Source organism: Sabethes cyaneus, chromosome 2, assembly GCF_943734655.1.
Source record: "Sabethes cyaneus chromosome 2, idSabCyanKW18_F2, whole genome shotgun sequence".
In the NCBI taxonomy this organism is placed as follows: Eukaryota; Metazoa; Arthropoda; class Insecta; order Diptera; family Culicidae; genus Sabethes; species Sabethes cyaneus.
The window spans coordinates 231,661,526-231,679,951 of record NC_071354.1 but is presented as its reverse complement, the minus strand read 5'-3'; the positions used below and the strand labels follow the sequence as shown (position 1 = coordinate 231,679,951).

The window sequence follows — 18,426 nt, the reverse complement described above, 5'->3', positions numbered from 1 at the left end:
CAGAGACCGAGAGACGAAACCACAAACGACAAACCATCGATTCAATAAAACTCAGTGAATGGCTGCGGTTTTTACGCTTCGGCCACGGCCCGCGCTGGCACGGCACCACTCAGTTCTGCGGCGTCCCCGTGCCGGTCCTGTCCTGTCAGTAAGTGGTCATATCGGTGACGAAGCTGGCGGCGAAAAGTCAGATCATGATGGAGCAGAGCAGAGCCGAAGTGAGCATCACTGACTGACTGACTGACTGTCAATTGCACGTCAATTGCACTCGTTGCGGAACAAAAGTGGAGAATTGTAACGACGGACGGCAGACAATCGACGAAGTCATTCGGTCTTCTGCGATGCGACAGTCAGTGGTAGCTCCTGGTATTGAAATAAGTTTTTCATGCATGCTTTTGTCGGTTCTTTTGTCCTCCGAGGGTGCATTGAAATTAAAAGCGTTGACTAAATAATAAATCATTTTCCTCCATTCAGAGCAGGAAAAATAATTACAGTTTACTGATTTTATGCTCCCACCGTCACACGGTAAAGTAATAAAACAAATTAAACTGCGTTATTTGTTTGAAATCAGCTCAAGTTTTAATTCCGGTAGAAGCACCGTTGCATAATTACCGTCGCTATTTTCCCTATAAAAGATTCTCTGTCGCACAGACTCCAGTCTGGCTTTATGTTTACCGACCAACCGGTAGCGTAAATTAACGTCCACAGCAAGAACTCTGGAAAATCCTCCTCCTGCTAGACTGTCTTTACACCACCGAAGCACAGATCCGACGAAAGCCACAGATGGTTTGTAAATTGTCGCCTCCCTTCCCCCTTGGAACGCGACATCTTCCCTAATTGTTTTTTTTTTGCTACCCGTCGAAAGCTTCTTCTGTCCTACTTCCGCCTTTTGAGCTCGAAAAAATACGGATGATATATTGTCAATTAAAAATTTGATTTCCCCATAAATTATCCCTCGTTCCGGTCTCATCTGCAGGCTGCAGATAGAGGTGTTTTGTGGACCGAAAAACGATCGCAGGAAAAGTGGAATTTATTAGAAGTGACACCGGAAGCCAATAGCTTTTAATACCACCGAGCAGAGCAGCCGGAACGGAAGTTGCACCTCTCCACATGCTGCTACCGCAGCAGCAGTGTGAGAAATTGGCTCGAGAAACGAAGCGATAAATTTTGATTTTCGCCTTCTCCGTCGCGTCGGTGGCTTTGAAATTGATATTCACGACCGTTAGAATGCTCACCACCGACCGTTGCATTCCTTAGCACCACTCCATAATGGCAGGCGAAATGTTGACAATGAATTGAAATTATTGTACGTAACCGTAATTGCCCATAACCTATTACTCACCGACGCACCGCCCATCAACCATCTTAAATCCCTTGAAGCAGGAGCACACGCGAGAGTCGTTGTCCTTCCGCATGTGGCACGCTTGCTGGCAGTTGTGCTGCCTGCCGCATAACTTATTGCCGTGCTGCTGAGTGGTTCCCCCCGGAAGGGGCGATGTGCCATCGCTTCCGCTGGTCGCCGTTACTGTCGCAGCCGGTTTGATCCGCACACAGGACGGCCGCTTACCGATCCAGCGGGATTTTCGGCAGATCAGATTCGAATCGTTGTTTTCACTCCTCCCGGCTGGTCCCGGCTGACGGCGCTCGTAACCGACGCGACAATGGTACTCTGCCTCCAGGAAGGAGTGCTCCAATCCATACAAGTCGTTTCTGTTGGGGAATAAAACGTGACGATTAGATTTCGTAACGGTAGGTAGAGAGACAGAGAGAGAGAGGTACACACTATTGGCAATATTTGAATCGCTGTGCAATGCGATATCGAATCGAGAGGCTTTCGAGATAATAAACGTCAATCCAATCGAGTGGAAAGTGGAAATATTTTGTGTTGAACGGATGATTTGATTTTTTTTCATGGGTAGTTGAATCAAAACGAATCTGAGTGAATTGGGAATTTGCATGAGATTTTTATTTAATTGTATTTAGAGATATCACTTGTTCAGGTTTGCAACGCTAAACACTGTAATTGAAAAAGATAAAAAATTTGGTTTAAATTTAAAGAACCAAATAAGGTAAATTTTAATTTTTAATAAAATGTTACATAAATGTGTCTTTCTATACACTCAAACCTGTTCTATACGGTTTATTTTTACTATGTTCAAATTAACGCGGTTCTTTTTATGACGAGTTTTGTAATAGCGCAGTTTTTTCACGACATTCTTCAAATTATCGTGGTTTGTCATAGCAACGTTTAAATTTTAGCGGTTTTAGCGATGATGTTTGGAATTCAAATAGTTTTTTCGGTGATGTTTAAACTGATATAGTTTTTTTACAACGATTTTTAAATTAACTCGATTTTTATTTATGACGATTTATGAATTACCGCGGATTTTTACACGGATTTTTTTGACGCGCCACATATCCCCCCTGAGAAAAAAAATACTTAAATATAATTATGTTATTTATAGCTGAAAAGTTGATGCCTAGGCTAGGCCTAGGCAGCTGCTTCTAAATTTAGAACATTAGAACATTATAATTATAATAAAATGAAACCGAAACTATTTACGGAAATTTTCCTAAATTATCGACCTCATGGGCCGAATGGGCTCAGAATTTTATAAATGTTTGTTCACGGGCAAAGCGAACGAACTTTGAACTTTGAACGAAAATATTTTTTAAAAAATTTCCCCCAGAATACTATATCGTGAAATTTTTGTTACTAAAAGAATATGAATTAGCAAATAAGAACGACGCTCAGCATAGGAGCTGGGAGCAGAACCGTAGAGTGACATTGCGGTGCCCTTGGCGAATTGCCGATTTAGTATTTCCTCGATTCATAAATCAGTGTTCCTTCCAAGCTGATTGTTTTGGACTTTTAATCACCAACCAGATTCTGGACCACTTTTTTCAGATTTTGTTTCAAATTTTGTAACAAATTTGGAACAGATTTCCAGTAGATTCTGGATCAGATTTTAGACCACATTTTTTATCAGATTTTGGATCAACTTTTAGACCAGATATTTTATACCAAATTTTTTGGGGCAGATTTAGGGCCACAGTTTTTTTGGATTGTGGACCACATTTTTTTATCAAATTTTGTTTCAGATTTTGGAACAGATTTGGACTAGATTTTGAATCAAATTTTGAACCACATTTGGTCAGATTTTGGACCCAGATTCTCCGATTCCAGAGCTCTGGACCACATTTTGCACCTACGTTCTGGATTTTGGACTAGTTTTAAGACCACATTTTTAACAGATTTGGATCAGATTTCGGATCAAATGTTGGTCCACACTTTTTGGATCACATTTTGGCCCTTATTTTTGATCAGATTTTGGACCTGCATCAGATTCTGGACCAGATTTAGGACCATATTTTTATCAGATTTGGACCAGATTTGGGATATTTAGGAACACATTTTCGATCAAATTGTGGACCAGATGTGCCTGTCCCAGATTGTGAACCTTGCCCTGATTATAGACCTTATTTTTATCAGATTTTGGACCAAATTTGGGTCCAGATTCTGGAACTGGACCACGATATAAACCAGATTATGGTCTACAATTTTGATCAGATTTTCTTATTTTGGACCTGACCTGACTAAATTACGTACCACATTTATCTGTCCAATTTTATTCCGGATTTTCTAACAAATTTTGGAACAGATTTGAACTAGATCCTGGACCAGATTTTGAAATACATTTTTGATGAGGTCATATTTGGGAATAGATTCTTAGCTGATAAACAGACAAGCAACAATATGTGAAGTAACTATATTTAAATATCCAAGAGATAAACGTCTCTCCCACTCCAAAGCTGCGTATGGGGTGGAGGCAAGGACCAAATAGGGTCTGGGGCCATCACGAGAAGAAGAAGATTCTAAACCTGCACCAGATGTTGGATCAGAATCATCAGATTCTGGATCTCATTTAGGAACCAGGTTTTAGAAAATATTTTGGGTCACATTTTTTATGAGATTTTGAATCAGTTGTGGGACCAGATTTTGAACCCACATTTTTATTAGATTTAGGTATTGGACCAAATTGTGGACCAGATTCTCAAAATTTTAAAACCGCTGCAGTCAGATTTTATATCAGATATTGAACCGGCGCACCAATGGCGCACCAATCAAAATTGATCTTTTCACGGTTGCTTATTAAACCTTGTCAAATGAATCTGTTAGTTTTATAAAGCTATCGGTAGCACACGGACCCCACAGTTTTTTTGCTGCTATTTAGAAGAATACCGAAGTTCAACACCAAAATCATTTTTTATGCGGGGCCATATTGCCATATTCTAATATTTTGTTTTAGCTTGCAAACAAAAAATCATCAAAGCAAAGTGTTTTGCAGAAATAAAGTTATTATAAAGCGGTTTTCCTGTCACAGGATCCAACTAAAATGATTTTTCTACAAATTAAGATTGACTAAATTGACGTTGATTTTATCACGATCAATATGCACGATAAAATATAATGCGCACTTGTTGCAAATAAACTAAGACTGCTAAAAATTAATTATTTATTCTATGAGATACTTTATTATGGTCGCTTTAAACCAAATCCTTCAGAATGATCTACCAGTAAAACTTAAACTTTTCTGCTCACGGGTATATTTTCAAGTTGACAAAGCTGGGGAACTGATATTTAGCTTTTACCAGAGCAAAAAGCGAAAAGTTTTATTACATTCTGGCGGTGGCTGTCAAGCAGCAAAAGCTTAATCGGTTTTGTTGCTGCTTTCAGCAGAGTGTGATACGACTACTTGAGTTTATAACCTGATGCTTGTAGAGGTTATGAAAACATTATGAAAAGTGGGCCACTTGGACAGAAAACGGTTTTATAGCGGTCAACAGAAAATTCTGGTGGAGCTCATATTTTTATTGACGGTTTTATGAAATTGGTCATGAAAACTAGTTTTTGTCATAAATAAGGTGCAACTAGAAATGCCCAAATTGTGTCGCATGGATTTTCAATTTTGCCACCATGTATTGATCGTATAATTTTATGCTCAAAAATCTCAAGCACTCGTCGGTTAACTTCCTTTAGCGTCCATTAATCATGTCCGTACAGAGCCAGTAAAGGGTTTTGTGCGAATTTGAAAACTACGGGACTTCAGCTGGTTACGTAATCCATATAAAGCTCGACTTCGTACAGCCGCTCGCTCCCCGGTTTTAGAAGTTCAACCGAGATACCGTCCTTCCCTGTAATCTTACTGTTTTTCAGCTCACTCATTGGCTTCATATCCTCCTCCTGTGTTAGTGGCTCCACAGTTTGGCCATCGCTCACAATTCTTATCCTCTCTCAGCCGATCTCCTTGTTTACCTCTCCATTCAACAACATCTGGAAGTGCGTCTTCCATCTGGCTGTTACTTCCTCCACAGCCCACTTATATATTTATTTATTTATACATCTTTATTTATTTAAACTTTCTTCTTACTGTTCCTACTTCCTACTGCGATTCGTTTATCAAGCTTTCTAACGTATTCCGCTGTCACGCCATTTGCCGTTAAACGCTGGCTGTTGAAACGTAGCGTCCTCACAGTGCGAGCCTTCGCCGCATTCGACATTGCGCGAGTCTTACACACGACCAGTGGTCATAGTCAATATTTGAATACGTCTATTTATAGTATTTGAGTAGCAAAAATTTCACGCCACCTTTGACTAAAAATCTAACGACCGATCATGTAAAGTCACTAATTGTTAGTTTCCCGATCATAATTGAAGAATAAAAAATCACGCTATCATGAAATTTTAAATTTCACTTGCAGCTTTTCATGATATTGAGAGAGCATTTGGCAACGCTTTCCAAAATTTAATAAATAAATACATGCAAAAACAACATTTTGGCAGGTGTATTTAAGGTGTTAGGGTGGCAGGTGTATGTAAGGATCTACTTTAACGACTCAACTATAGGTTGCCTTTTCTTGTATGCTCTGGTCTCTCGTAGACGATGATCTTCTAAATAATTTGGCTGACAAAAACTCATAGTCATAGGATTCCCTGACGACATAACAATTTCGGTGAGGTAAAAAGATGAGTGCAGTATTTTCAATAGAATGCAATCTGCCCTAAACTACACACTTAAATGGTGTAGCGTGGAGGGACTAAGCGTTAACAATTCTAAAGTTTGCAAGAAAAAGAAAATACAGTACTGCAGCCCTTCAGCTGGGAGAAATCCGATTGGAGCTATCCAAGTATACTAAATATTTAGAGTAAGGAGGGGTAAAAGTGCGATGAGGGTAAAAGTGCGATTCAATGATTTATCAGTGCAAATTCCGAGTAAATTGACTACATTGGCATGAATGGGTGAGTACTTTGACTACTAAGTTTACTAACGTAAACTTAGTTGCTTACGAAGCATAGTTGCTGAGTTATGTGCAAATGTTATTTTAGGGCGGTTTTGATGTAATTTTTCGTTATACGGATAATACGATATCAACAGGAGGAAATTACATCAGGAGAGTTTTCAAAATATATTTCGCTTTTCCATAAGTTAATCAAACCCCGTCAAGCGCTTAGCGGGGTAAAAGTGCGATTCACGGACGGGGCAAAATTGCGATTCATGGACGAATGTATGTGAATGTATAGCTAATTATATACAACTTTTGGCACTATATTACAGATACTGGAAATGGAAGTTCTGCAGAAAACTGGAAAACAATGTTTTTCCGCTGATGAAACAAACAACAAACGTTTAGGAAAGTTTCAATCTGACAGAAGCTGCAATACACCAGCGCAAAACAGGAAAGGTGCAAATTGAGAATATTCCTTACCGAAACAAATCGCAAATTGAAGAGAATAATGGTTTTTTAGCTACTGCTGTGCTAATTTCATGGATTCCAGCTTCGCACTTTTGCCCCGCGGTATTCGTACTTTTGCCCCGCTAGTGGGGTAAAAGTGCGAATAGGCACTTGATCAGAAGAATGAAGAATTTATTTTCAATAACACTATTATTCCAGATGATTTATAGTTGAATGTAAAGACATTGAGTAGCTGCATCACTATAAAATATATTTTTGTTTCCTTCTTTAAATCTCGCGTTGTTTTCCTTCTTTATATCTCGCGAAAATTGATGACTACTTCAAACATCGCACTTATGCCCCACCCTATTCTAAGTGTTGTGCTTGAACACAAGCTACATTGGAACATTCGTCTGCAGTATACATTAAAAGCAAACAAAACTCTTTGGGCCTGTAACAATACTTTTGGAAAATGTGGTGACATACGCCGAGGATGATTCACTAGGTCTGTTCGGCAATTGTGAGACCCAGATTAACATACGCTTGCTTAGTATAATGGCCTAAAACTATACAAATATCAGCTCGAAAAAGGCTTGCCATGCTCTTTATCCTTACACCAATTGGTGTTAATTGCTGTTGCCGAGCGGCATGGTTGTTCCCGCATTGACACATGTAACGGCAATAGGCTGGATCACGTGTGTGTTTCTGCTATGAAACGAGGTCACCGTTTCCTGATGTGCAATATTTACATTCCTCCCGACAAAAGCCGATCAGTTGATTTAATAGAAGAGCACATTAGCACCGTCCGTGAACTCTGCAACAAGGTCTCTCAAGGTGACACTGTCCTTGTGTGCGATGATTACAATCAACCCCGCCTTGCATGGCGCAAAGACGAGAGTGGTACTGTTCCTGATAACTTGTGATAACTCCAGCGAATATAGCATTGGTCGATGGCATGGACTTCTTTACCACGAATCAAGTAAATCTACAACTGAATAACAACGGCCGCTCTCTAGATTTAGTTTTCGTGTCTGAGGCCAGCCGTACCACTTTCGAGGACCTCCTACTACCTGTAGATCTTCATCATTCTCCACTAGATATTCGCATTAATGTTTGTGGCGAATTTTCGGGGTCGCTACCAACGACTGACGAACGCAGGAGAGGATTTCCAGAAAATCGACTTCGACAAAGTTTCTGCGTACCTATCCGCTGTAGATTGGAACTGTATGCACAATTGCGTGGATGTTCACGGTATGGCCTCCCTGTTCGGCGATGTTATCCGTTAATGGCTTAACTTAAACGTTCCAGTGAAAAGAAAACTAATTTCACCTCCATGGAGTAGTCCTCTTCTTCGTAAAGCGAAAAGGGGCCGCAACCGTTGGCTGCGTCGTTTGAGGACTAATAGATCAGTAGTGTTTGCGTCAGAATCCAAAATCCGTTTGGAGTTTCGTGAATACGAAAAGGAAAAATCAGTCAATCTCATCCAACATGGTTTACGATGGCAGAGAATCTACGAGTGAAGCTGAAGCATGTGATTTCTTTGCGATACATTTTGCTTCAGCCTTTCAAGCTGAACAATCATCGTCCGATGCAGACGCCGAACTTGCCACGTCTAATGTCTCACTGGATTCTATAGACCTGGATATGTTTGAAATTTTGCCTGCCATAATTGTCGCTGCCTCAAAACGTTAAAAAGCTCATACGTTCCTGGGTCGGATGGAATCCCGTCTGTTGTGTTTTTTCGCTGTGCTAGTTCTTTTGCTGAGCCGTTAGCCACCATTTTCAACCGATCATTCGAACAGAGAGAATTTTCTGCGAGCTGGAAGCTGTCATACATGTTTTCCGTGTATAAAAGTGGTGATCGTCGTGACGTCAGGAATTACCGTAAGATTACTAGCCTTTCCGCCGCTTCGAAACTGTTCGAGATTATTGTCAGCGACCGAATTCTACAAGCCACGAAGTCTTATATTTCCTCTGACCAACATGATTTCATTCCCGGCAGATCTGTAACTACAAACTTGTTAGACCTCGTTATCATTAGTTCTACGGCTATGGAAGCCAGAACGCAAGTAGATGTCATCCCTACGGATCTGAAAGCGGCTTTCGATAAAATTGACCATAAAGTGTTACTGCGTAAATTGTTGCGAATGGGAGCCTCGAGCAGATTGCTGTCGTGGCTTTCAGCCTATCTGGCTGAAAGAACTCTTCATGTCAAACACGGTCTAAGCATCTCTTCACCGTTTGTTAATAAATCTGGAGTTCCGCAAGGGAGTAATTTAGAACCACTTTTGCTCGTCGTTTTCTTCAACGATGTTGCATTCTCACTTGGTTACAGATGCAAACTTATTTACGCCGATGGTTTGAAAATCTACGTAGTGCCCTACTAGCACGGTTGTTACAGACCAGTTGTGGTAACCGATTAACGACTAATTTCAGTCATAAATAAGTTTCTGCAACCATAAATGCGAAAAGAGTGCTACTTGGGTGGTGCGCTCTATCGAGGACTGTCTGCATCTGCAAATGTTGTTAAACATGTTCGTCAATTGTTGTCAACTGAATAAACTTGTTAACAGTATCGCAAAATGCAAGTCGTGACCTTTCATCGTTCTACACATCCGTGCAAAATCATGGAACGACTCACACTCATAGTGATATAATAAATTCATTATTGATTTAAATAGCAATGTGTACCACAATAGATCTAACTAAACATCGCAGTGGTTCAACACTCCTAGAAAAACAAACACTTACTTTAAGACCTTACTGAAGAGCGAAAGAGTGGACTATTAAGATGTTATAGAAGATATACAAAACTCTCCTCAAGACTCAAGACCAGAAATTCTCAAAATATCTTTCTTTGCCAATGATTTTCTTAGTTTTCTCGAAGTGTGAGAAAAATGTGGTACTTTACTTTAGTGGCAACAGCCCATTAGCGATCCTGCAGTCCGAACGAATTGCGATCCTCCGGTACTGACAGTCCAGGGCCACCATTCTCCGTTCTCTCAGGAACACCAGCTGAACATAAACCATCCTCGACAGCGCACATTCACCGGGTGCGGAGTCTGCCCCTGAGTCTACGGATCTTCCCAGTTCTTTGCTGAAAATAGTTTTGGTTACTCTTCATCGGGTATTCTGGCCTCGTGCCCAGCTCACGCCAGCCTACCGTAGACTCCGAGGTAGACCCCGCACCCGGTGGGTGTGCGCTGTCGAAGACGATGCACGTTCTGGTGGTGTTCGTGGGAATAAGAGAACGGCAGCCCAGGATACGTTTGCTCTTCATATTACGCTTTCCAAGGCAATAGTAGATTCGATAGTGCGTTCCCTTGCATCGGTTCATTCAACGTCACGAATCAGCGTTACTAGTTTCGCCGGAAAACCATGTTCTACCATTATCTGCCACAGCACATTTGGTTTGACTGAATCATTCACCGTCTTAAAATCTACAAACAGATGATGGGTTTGCAAGTTGTACTCCCGTAATCTGTCTAGAAATTGACGCAGCATAAACTAGCTTTGTATTCGCCGACGAAGGACTTCGCTGTCGACTAAAGTCTGCAGAACAGGATACGAAAAAGCAAAGTCGTGGGCTTAAACCGTCATTAGACATTACCCTTCTTTATCGACAGACTTCGCAGCCGGCTGTTTAGAGTACAGGAAAATTACGGGGCCAGTGTAACGATCCTACTGACTCTATCAAGCAAGCACCGTCTAGCCGAGATTCGAACATGCGACGACTGGCTTGTTAGACCAGCATCGTACCTCGAAGCTAAGTAGGCGGTTAGAACAGGATACGAGAGAGCACAAATTAAGCAATGTAATGCCTCGATCATTTTTACAGTGGTGACATGTAAAAGCAAAGCCATGTGTATAAATATCCTATTGAGAACTTGACCCTTCTTTATCGACAGACTTCGCAGCCGGCTATTAGAGTGCAGGACTCTATAACAGCACCTCTCAGTCGAGATTCAAACATACGACGACGTACCCCGAAGCTAACTGGGCTGTCTTGTCGATGCGCTTTCTTGAAAATAGGTTAAATGGGGACATCCAACAAATCCTTCTGCATTTCTTCCTGCTCCCAAATCCTGGCAATGATCCGGTGGATTGCTTCGTACACCCGCTCGCTCTACACTATTAGAAGTTCAGCAGGAATACCGTGCTTCCAGCAGCCTTGCCGTTTTGCAATTCACTTATTGCCTTCTTAACCTCCTCCAGCGTTAAAGGCTCCACAGTCTGGCCATCGCTCACAATTCTTGTCCTGTTTCTTCTGATCTCGGTGTTTATCTCTCCATCCATCAACTTAAGAAGCTTCGATGTCAGACTTATTGGTCTGAAAGCCTTATGCTTGGCTCTACCTTTTTTATCTGCCTCAAGTATAAACACCACTTTATAAAAGGAAACAATGGAAATCTAGCTAATATTTCTGAACAGAAGAGTGATTCTCCAGCAACGACACACGGAGTTTCTAGAAATCGGTTATGTGCATTTTGTGCTTTCCTTGATATTGAAGGAGCAATCGATTACGTGTCCTTCGTTTCAATTATTATGGATCTCTTCCAAAACGGAATTGACCACACTACAATGAGCGAGATTCAGGCAACGCTTTCGAGCAGAGAAATCACAGAGTCATTGGAAGATACGTCGGTCACTCCCCCTTGCTTAAGACACCGACAGCCGACGCACAAGTTACCACAATTTGGTTATGAAACTATTGCTTAGGGCGCCGATACCTGCCGTTTTTGTAACGCTGAACTAGAAAATTCAGCGCATCTGCTTTGCAATTGCGTGGCTTTTGCAATATCTAGGCATAACTTCTTCGGAAGTTTCCTTCCTACTCCATACCAAGTGTAGGCGACGCCTGGACGAAGCGGATGACGATACGAGGAATAAGCAGGAACAGAGCAGATATGGCACAAGTGGCCAACTATGGAACAATCTCCTTGCTTTTAGCACACACAATACTTGCCTAAAACGTGGCAATGAATGACGATTCGGTTTAAGAGCGATAAAACACTGTGTGTTGCGTGTTCGATAATCGTTTTAATACTGTCTACTGACTGATCAATTTGGTTAATACGTATTTGCACGATCGAGAAGCGATCGGACCAGGCGAAAAGATCGATAACAAGATTCGATTAGATATGATCCGATAGTCTAATTATTTATCGTTTTAGATTAATTTTAATAGGGTTGTACAATATCAATTTTTGATTTCAGCTGAATTAATTATTTTGCAATAGCGTAGTTTAAGTTCTCCAACACCAAGTATATAGTCTAATTATTGATTGATTTTATTAACCATGTAGAACCGAACTGGGGCTCAGGCTTATAACTATCTGGCTCAACTCCGTCAATGGGTTCGCAGTTCGTAAACCATGTAGAGCAATAGGAACATGCCCCAAAAGACGATCATTAAGACTGTTACAGTGGCCATTATCCCGACGCTCTTCTAGCATATAAAAAAAGACCTTGCGGCCCTGCTCTTGCAGTTGTTTAACTGACACTATTGAGGCTCCTCCACAGCCCACTTATTTCTTCTTTCCTTTTTTCCTGCTGTCCTGCGATTCGTTGATCAAGCTTTCTGATGTATTCCGTTATCATGCCATTTGGCGCCAACCGTTGAATGTTGAAACGTAGTGCCTTCTCAGTACGAGCCTTCACTTTGTTCGACAACTTTCATAGTGGTCAGAGTCAAGGTCTGTAAACGCGGTGTATCTGGTAGACTGATTTAATATTGAGTTCATATCTAATAGGCCACCCCTTACGTGGTTATCTGGACTCTACAGTTTTACGTTCATTCAGTAATACTTCTGGAGTCCCACAAGATTGTAATCTAGGGCCGTAGTTATTTGCCTTCTGCCTTAACGACGTTGCTGTTGGGTTTTTGCGGTGTACTGACATGCTTGACGATGATCTAAAGACTTATCTCGTTGTGATTGCAGCTTGTGCAGCTGATTGTAAGTGACAAAACATGTGCACCTTAAAGTTATTGCCGATCTGTCGTTGTCCGCGTGTGTTACACCGTAACGGGGGCATTTGAACTGTATTGGCATAATGGAAATATGTGAAATGAGTTTCTCCGTCAGACTCATATTGAGGCGAGGACTGGAAATACTACTGCATTGCGAGCTGAATCACGTTTCATCACATCTCAGCATGGTCTCCGCATTTCGGCGGATTCTGGGAAGCTGAAATCAAATCGTTTAAGTTTCACTTCCGTCCCATTATGTACAACCGATCATCATTCAGTAATTATGGGCAACCGACTCCAAATAGTCGTTGCCCAAATTGAAATCGTCCTCTCTCCCCGCTTTTAGACTCTACCGATGATTTGTCAATTTTATTTCCTGATCTTTTCTTTATTGGTGAACTCCTGACCGGATCAGAATTGCCCAGCTTCGTTCTAAATCGATTCCCACGATTCCTGGTAGCCAACTAGATCACGAGTGGCTGGTATAAAAGAGCAAATGCGAAGGCTGCCTTACTTCTGGTCAATTCTGATGAACTCGATCAGATGTCGGAGATAATGCGAGTTGTATCAGATCTAGTTCTTCCTAACAATTTTGAATTTAAAATCTATATTTTTCCTAAAAATTCCATTAAAATAACTTTTATTTGCAACGAAACTATCAATGGTTTGGTAGTTGTGAATTATGAAAAAGTATAAAGGCATCTAAACCCCAATTAAAATTTTCCTGCGAGGGCAAAAGTGCACAGTTTTGAACAATAACAGCACTCGGAGTCTTTCTAGAAAGCTGAAAACTTAAATCAGATAGGATATTGTATATTCTATAATCCTGTCTTTAGAAAACCTAAATTATACAGGCTTTGGCATTCATAAAGTTGGCAATAGTATGAGTTGGAAGAGCACCAATATGAGCCACATATGTTCTGCATACATAATTTCAAATCCCAAAGAAAGCTTAAAGGAAGCCATCCAAAAGGAAAGGAGTGAGATATAGTAGCAAAGCAAATAAACAGTCAAAATCCGAGATAGAATATAATGTCAAGCGGTCAGTACAATAATCGCAAAATATTTCAACGTAGTTTATAGCTGATCCCATTCAATTTATTTATGACTGGCATGTGCTCAGAATTTGGCATAGAACAATATTATGCTTTTGATTCCACTTTGTTGTTGTCCCCAAAGGAACGAAGAATCAATCATTGCATTAAAAATAAAAACACATTCCACAGTTGCTTCCGTAATAGATTTTCCTCGGAACGATGATTCTTAAAATAGTTCATTCTCAAATATTCATAGTATTTAAATTTTGAATTACCCTACGCTGCAACTGCACTCACCATCACTCTCTCGATGCCAGATTTGCACAAAACTGAATAAACTATATGATACGGAGCGGGCTCTTACCTCAGATACTTGATGTCGGCATTCGGTATGGCTGGCGCTGGTATAAAGTCATCCTTCATGCACGACAGATCCCCGGCAATGATGACGCGCTGCAATGATACGGCTTCCGTCCGGTGCATGTCCTCCGCCGAGCTGACGACCGTCACCGAGCTCACGGCCGCACTCGGATCGGTCGCCGGAGCCGGCGGAAGTTGCTGCAGTGTTAGTATGTTCGAAGCCGGGCTCAGCAACTGGTCCCCTGAAGAGAGAAGAGTTTTGTTGAACAAAAAAAAATTACAGAAATAAAAATAAAATAAAACACGAAAACTGGTTCAGATTGTTAATCAGAGAACAGACGGGGAAAAAAATGAGAACACAAAACAACTTCCTGACTACTGACAAATAGTTTGCGGATGTGTCGAAAAGCACCGGCGCGAGCACGACGGAGGGCCATAAAAAGTAAAACCATCACGTTTATGTAACCACTAGAATCAGTGTACTGGGCGATGGGTTTTCATGTCACGAAGTGTAACTGTAGGATCAGACCCGCTGACGCTGGTTAAACAATTATTCGTAATGACACCTGTGCCCTACATTGTGACGAGGTTATCATTGGAAAAAAAAGAAACTGAAGTTATCCAATTGTACTTGACATATATTTACATTTCTGCGGCAAGCAGAAACTGCAGAATTGTTGAATTGCAGAAAGGCAATTCTAACTGCTAACTGAGAAGTACACTAAATAATGCCAATTGTTTGAAAATGTTGGGCACCAAATTTAGTATTCATTGATCAAAACCGACATCCACGTAACATAGCAAATAGAACAAAGAAAAAAGCCCCCGAAACGAGCAACGAAACCGAACCAATCTACCCACCTTTTTTATATCTTTTCAATTGATTTTGCTGTTTTTTCTGCGCTTTTTGTCGTCGTTCTTTCGGTGCCTCCCGATATCCTGCCGGCGGTGGCGGTGGTTCATTCCGTCCAGGTCGTTCCAACTGCTGCTCCGTTGGCTGCTGGCTGCTGCTGCTGCTACTCCAACTGTCAACCACGTCTGCCAGCAGTATTGTCTCGTCTTCGGTGGCATCCTTTTGAACTGCCATTTGCATATTTTTATCGTAAATATCATCACTTTTTAATACGATGAGATCCCGGCCGGCCTTCCTGTCCCATTTCTCGAGCCCTCGCCTGTCGGAGGATTTAGCCAAGGTTTGCGATTCACCTGGCCCCTCCCCTTCCGGATAGCTTTTCGATGGGGAAAGTTTCTGCCGCTCGCTAGCCGGCGAGCTCGTTTGTGAAGTTCGCTTGCCTCCTCCTCCTCCCGGTTGCTTCTGTTTGTGTTTTCTCCCTCCACGGGCCTTGCTCTGTTGCACAGATTCGTTTAATGATAATTTGGTTTCGCTGGTTAGCAAAGAATTTATCTGCCCCGTACGTGCACTCCCGGCTCCCACTGTTGGGCTGCCCGCGCGACGATGCTCCACGGTGGGTTTTATCCGTTTGATTTTCTTCTTGTGCCCTTTTCTCCGGCGACCTTTTTTGCCACTGCCCGGGTGGTTCTTTCTGACGCCACCGGCGGATGTAGGGCTAGTGTGGCTGTCCGGGAATGGCTCTCTGCAAAGAAAAGGGATAACAATGGAAACGGGGTTATTAAAGTCAGATAAGGGTTTGGCAGGTAGTTTTCCGGTGCTATCAAAGCGGTTTGCAACGACACAAGATAGGTTAGATGAAAGTTACTAACCAAAAAAAACATCAAATTTCTATTCATTTAGATGACAGAGCAAAACCTTCTAGGTTGGTTACCATGCGTCTCCATGGTTAAGTCTACTAATGGGTACGCATGGTTATTTACAGAACCCTTACCCTTATCGAATGTTCAAAGAACTCTTTCACCCTGCTTCAGTAGCATTTTAATTATCTCTTCTTCCGTATTAGGATTCACCACAACCGATAACATGTCTTGTTTATCTCTAATTAAAAAGCTGACATTTCCATCCCAACCACATACATATCTCTATCAAACAGATTAGAAGGGTTTAATGATGCATCCCTCTCTGTGTGCCCCTTCAAAGAAGCGGCTCTCATCATTACGTAAAACCCAACTGCCGGAGAATGTATCCTTTGACATCATTGAAACGTTCGTCGAATGCCGGAATGCGGGCGGCAAGCAAACCGACAGCGTGCGTGTTTCCTTGTGTGTTGTGCTGATCGTAGAGAACAAATTTTGATGGATTCCATAATCACGTGCTAATCGCTAAATTGGGGTAAAGACACTACTGTTACGTCGCTCACTGGTTGAACGTTCAACGTTCGTCAGTCAGTTCAAGACAGCTCGGGACACCTATTTAGGATTCCGATTACGTGGTGGGTGACAGAAGAAAATCTTAATCTTTCCCCCCGTCGTCCGTCGTCCCATCAGGAATGAATGTGTGACAGACACACGAATGGGATGTGATTTAGCTGCTCGGTGAAATTACGTTCGCAACCAATTAGAAGTTTGCTAAACCCCCGTCCTCCGTCGTCGGTGGCTTTAGTTTTTCGGAGGTTCCGAAGCGGCGGGTGCAGTGGAGATGGGTGGTGCCGGTGGGTTTTGAGCTTTTGAGACAGCCCCGAGCACCCCCGATCTTTGTTACGGTTTGATACCGTTGAATAATTACCGTGATGAGGAGCGCCCTCAATACAAAGACGACGAGTTGAGTTGAACATTCTAAATACAAAAAGCGAAAGTTTTCCCCATATTGTCTAAACTTTGACTTGCTGATTTGTTGCGGAAAATGTTTCTTGCTGGGTGGTATGAACTCGAATTTAAAATAATCATATTTGTGCAATTCAAATTATCGCGGAATTTATGGAATAAAATGGAATTGCATATAATTCGAAATGATTGACATAATTGTTGATTAACGACGACTTGAACTGAACTCGACTGAAATGTATTAAATCATATCAATATTTGTATAAAATTAGATCTTTGAACTCTCTAGGGCAGGACCATCCCAAGTAGCACACTTTTGGTACTTTTAATTGAGGAAACCTATTTACGACTGAAATTAGTTTTAAATCAGTAGCCTCAACTGTTTTATGACAACTGTGTTAGTAGGGTTGTAAAATGAATTGACGTTATCATTAGAAACCGGCCAAAAATAAGTTGGTTTATTTCTCTTTATCATGTGTGAAAAGAGCCAGCAGTTTAGTCAAGAAATATGCATTAATAAGTATAGCTACTAACAGCATTTCCAAGGAATAAGTAGTTATTTGATTTTGCTCAAACTTTGTTGTTTCTTTGTAAATAATTACATCCTATAATAATTTTGTATTCCAAATTTACAAAAGCAAAAAAAACTTGTAGAAGTCAAAAGTCGATATCCGGTGTCACCTATAAGTCTAAAATTCAGAATAAAAATAGATGAAAAATAGTCTAATATGAATATTTCGGTAACGACAATGATTTGTAAAAACCAAAATTCGCTAGCACTTTCACTGCACAGTGGATATCGTACACTCTTGAATATGTTTACCTGTAAATTGGATGGATTTAGCTCAAACTTGGTTGCAGCTAGTTAGAATGCTCTTAAAGTGTACAAACTCAAATTTTGGTAAAAGGGCTTCACGGAGACGAGCTGCTTCGGTCCCTTACAAATGTTGCAAAACAAGCGAAAAGTAAACGATGCATTCTCTTACGCGAGCAAGTGTACTAAGCACAACACCCAACGCTCACTCCACTGAGGAAAGCGTCCAACAAAAACCGCTAGGTGCTAATCAACATACAGGCGAGCGCACAGCCCCGTAGAGACTTTCTGCACAGCACGCTCACGAGCTCAGGCCGCACACTGGGATGATTTTGCTTTACTTCCTTTTATCTTCTTTTTCTAAGTCCTTGGCTTACACACGCGGCTAAGAGAGCGGGCCCTCACGAACTATGCGCTGTCAACTGTTGAGTTGCAATGACGAGCGAGAGCAACCATGCCAGTTCGTCAGAAAGAGAAAGCGTGTGTGAGAAAATTAGACCACACGAGTTCTTCACCATGCACATAAACACGCAACACTGTTCTTCATCATTCGTTAATGTGAGTAATTAGTAGTGAGTAGTGAGTAGTGAGTAGTGAGTAGTGAGTAGTGAGTAGTGAGTAGTGAGTAGTGAGTAGTGAGTAGTGAGTAGTGAGTAGTGAGTAGTGAGTAGTGAGTAGTGAGTAGTGAGTAGTGAGTAGTGAGTAGTGAGTAGTGAGTAGTGAGTAGTGAGTAGTGAGTAGTGAGTAGTGAGTAGTGAGTAGTGAGTAGTGAGTAGTGAGTAGTGAGTAGTGAGTAGTGAGTAGTGAGTAGTGAGTAGTGAGTAGTGAGTAGT

General features: G+C 41.4%; 1 protein-coding gene across 1 annotated transcript in view; it reads right to left on the bottom strand.

Moving 5' to 3' along the window:
* The window catches only part of LOC128736775 (uncharacterized), a 165,108-nt gene that overhangs the window by 50,034 nt on the left and 96,648 nt on the right, over positions 1–18,426 (bottom strand). Inside the window, exons 3-6 of the mRNA XM_053831263.1 lie at positions 15,364–15,698; positions 14,965–15,321; positions 14,108–14,345; positions 1,343–1,710 (exon numbers count right to left, since the gene is read on the bottom strand). Coding sequence (XP_053687238.1) covers positions 1,343–1,710; positions 14,108–14,345; positions 14,965–15,321; positions 15,364–15,698 — 1,298 coding nt within the window. The remainder of the gene's footprint in view (positions 1–1,342; positions 1,711–14,107; positions 14,346–14,964; positions 15,322–15,363; positions 15,699–18,426) is intronic.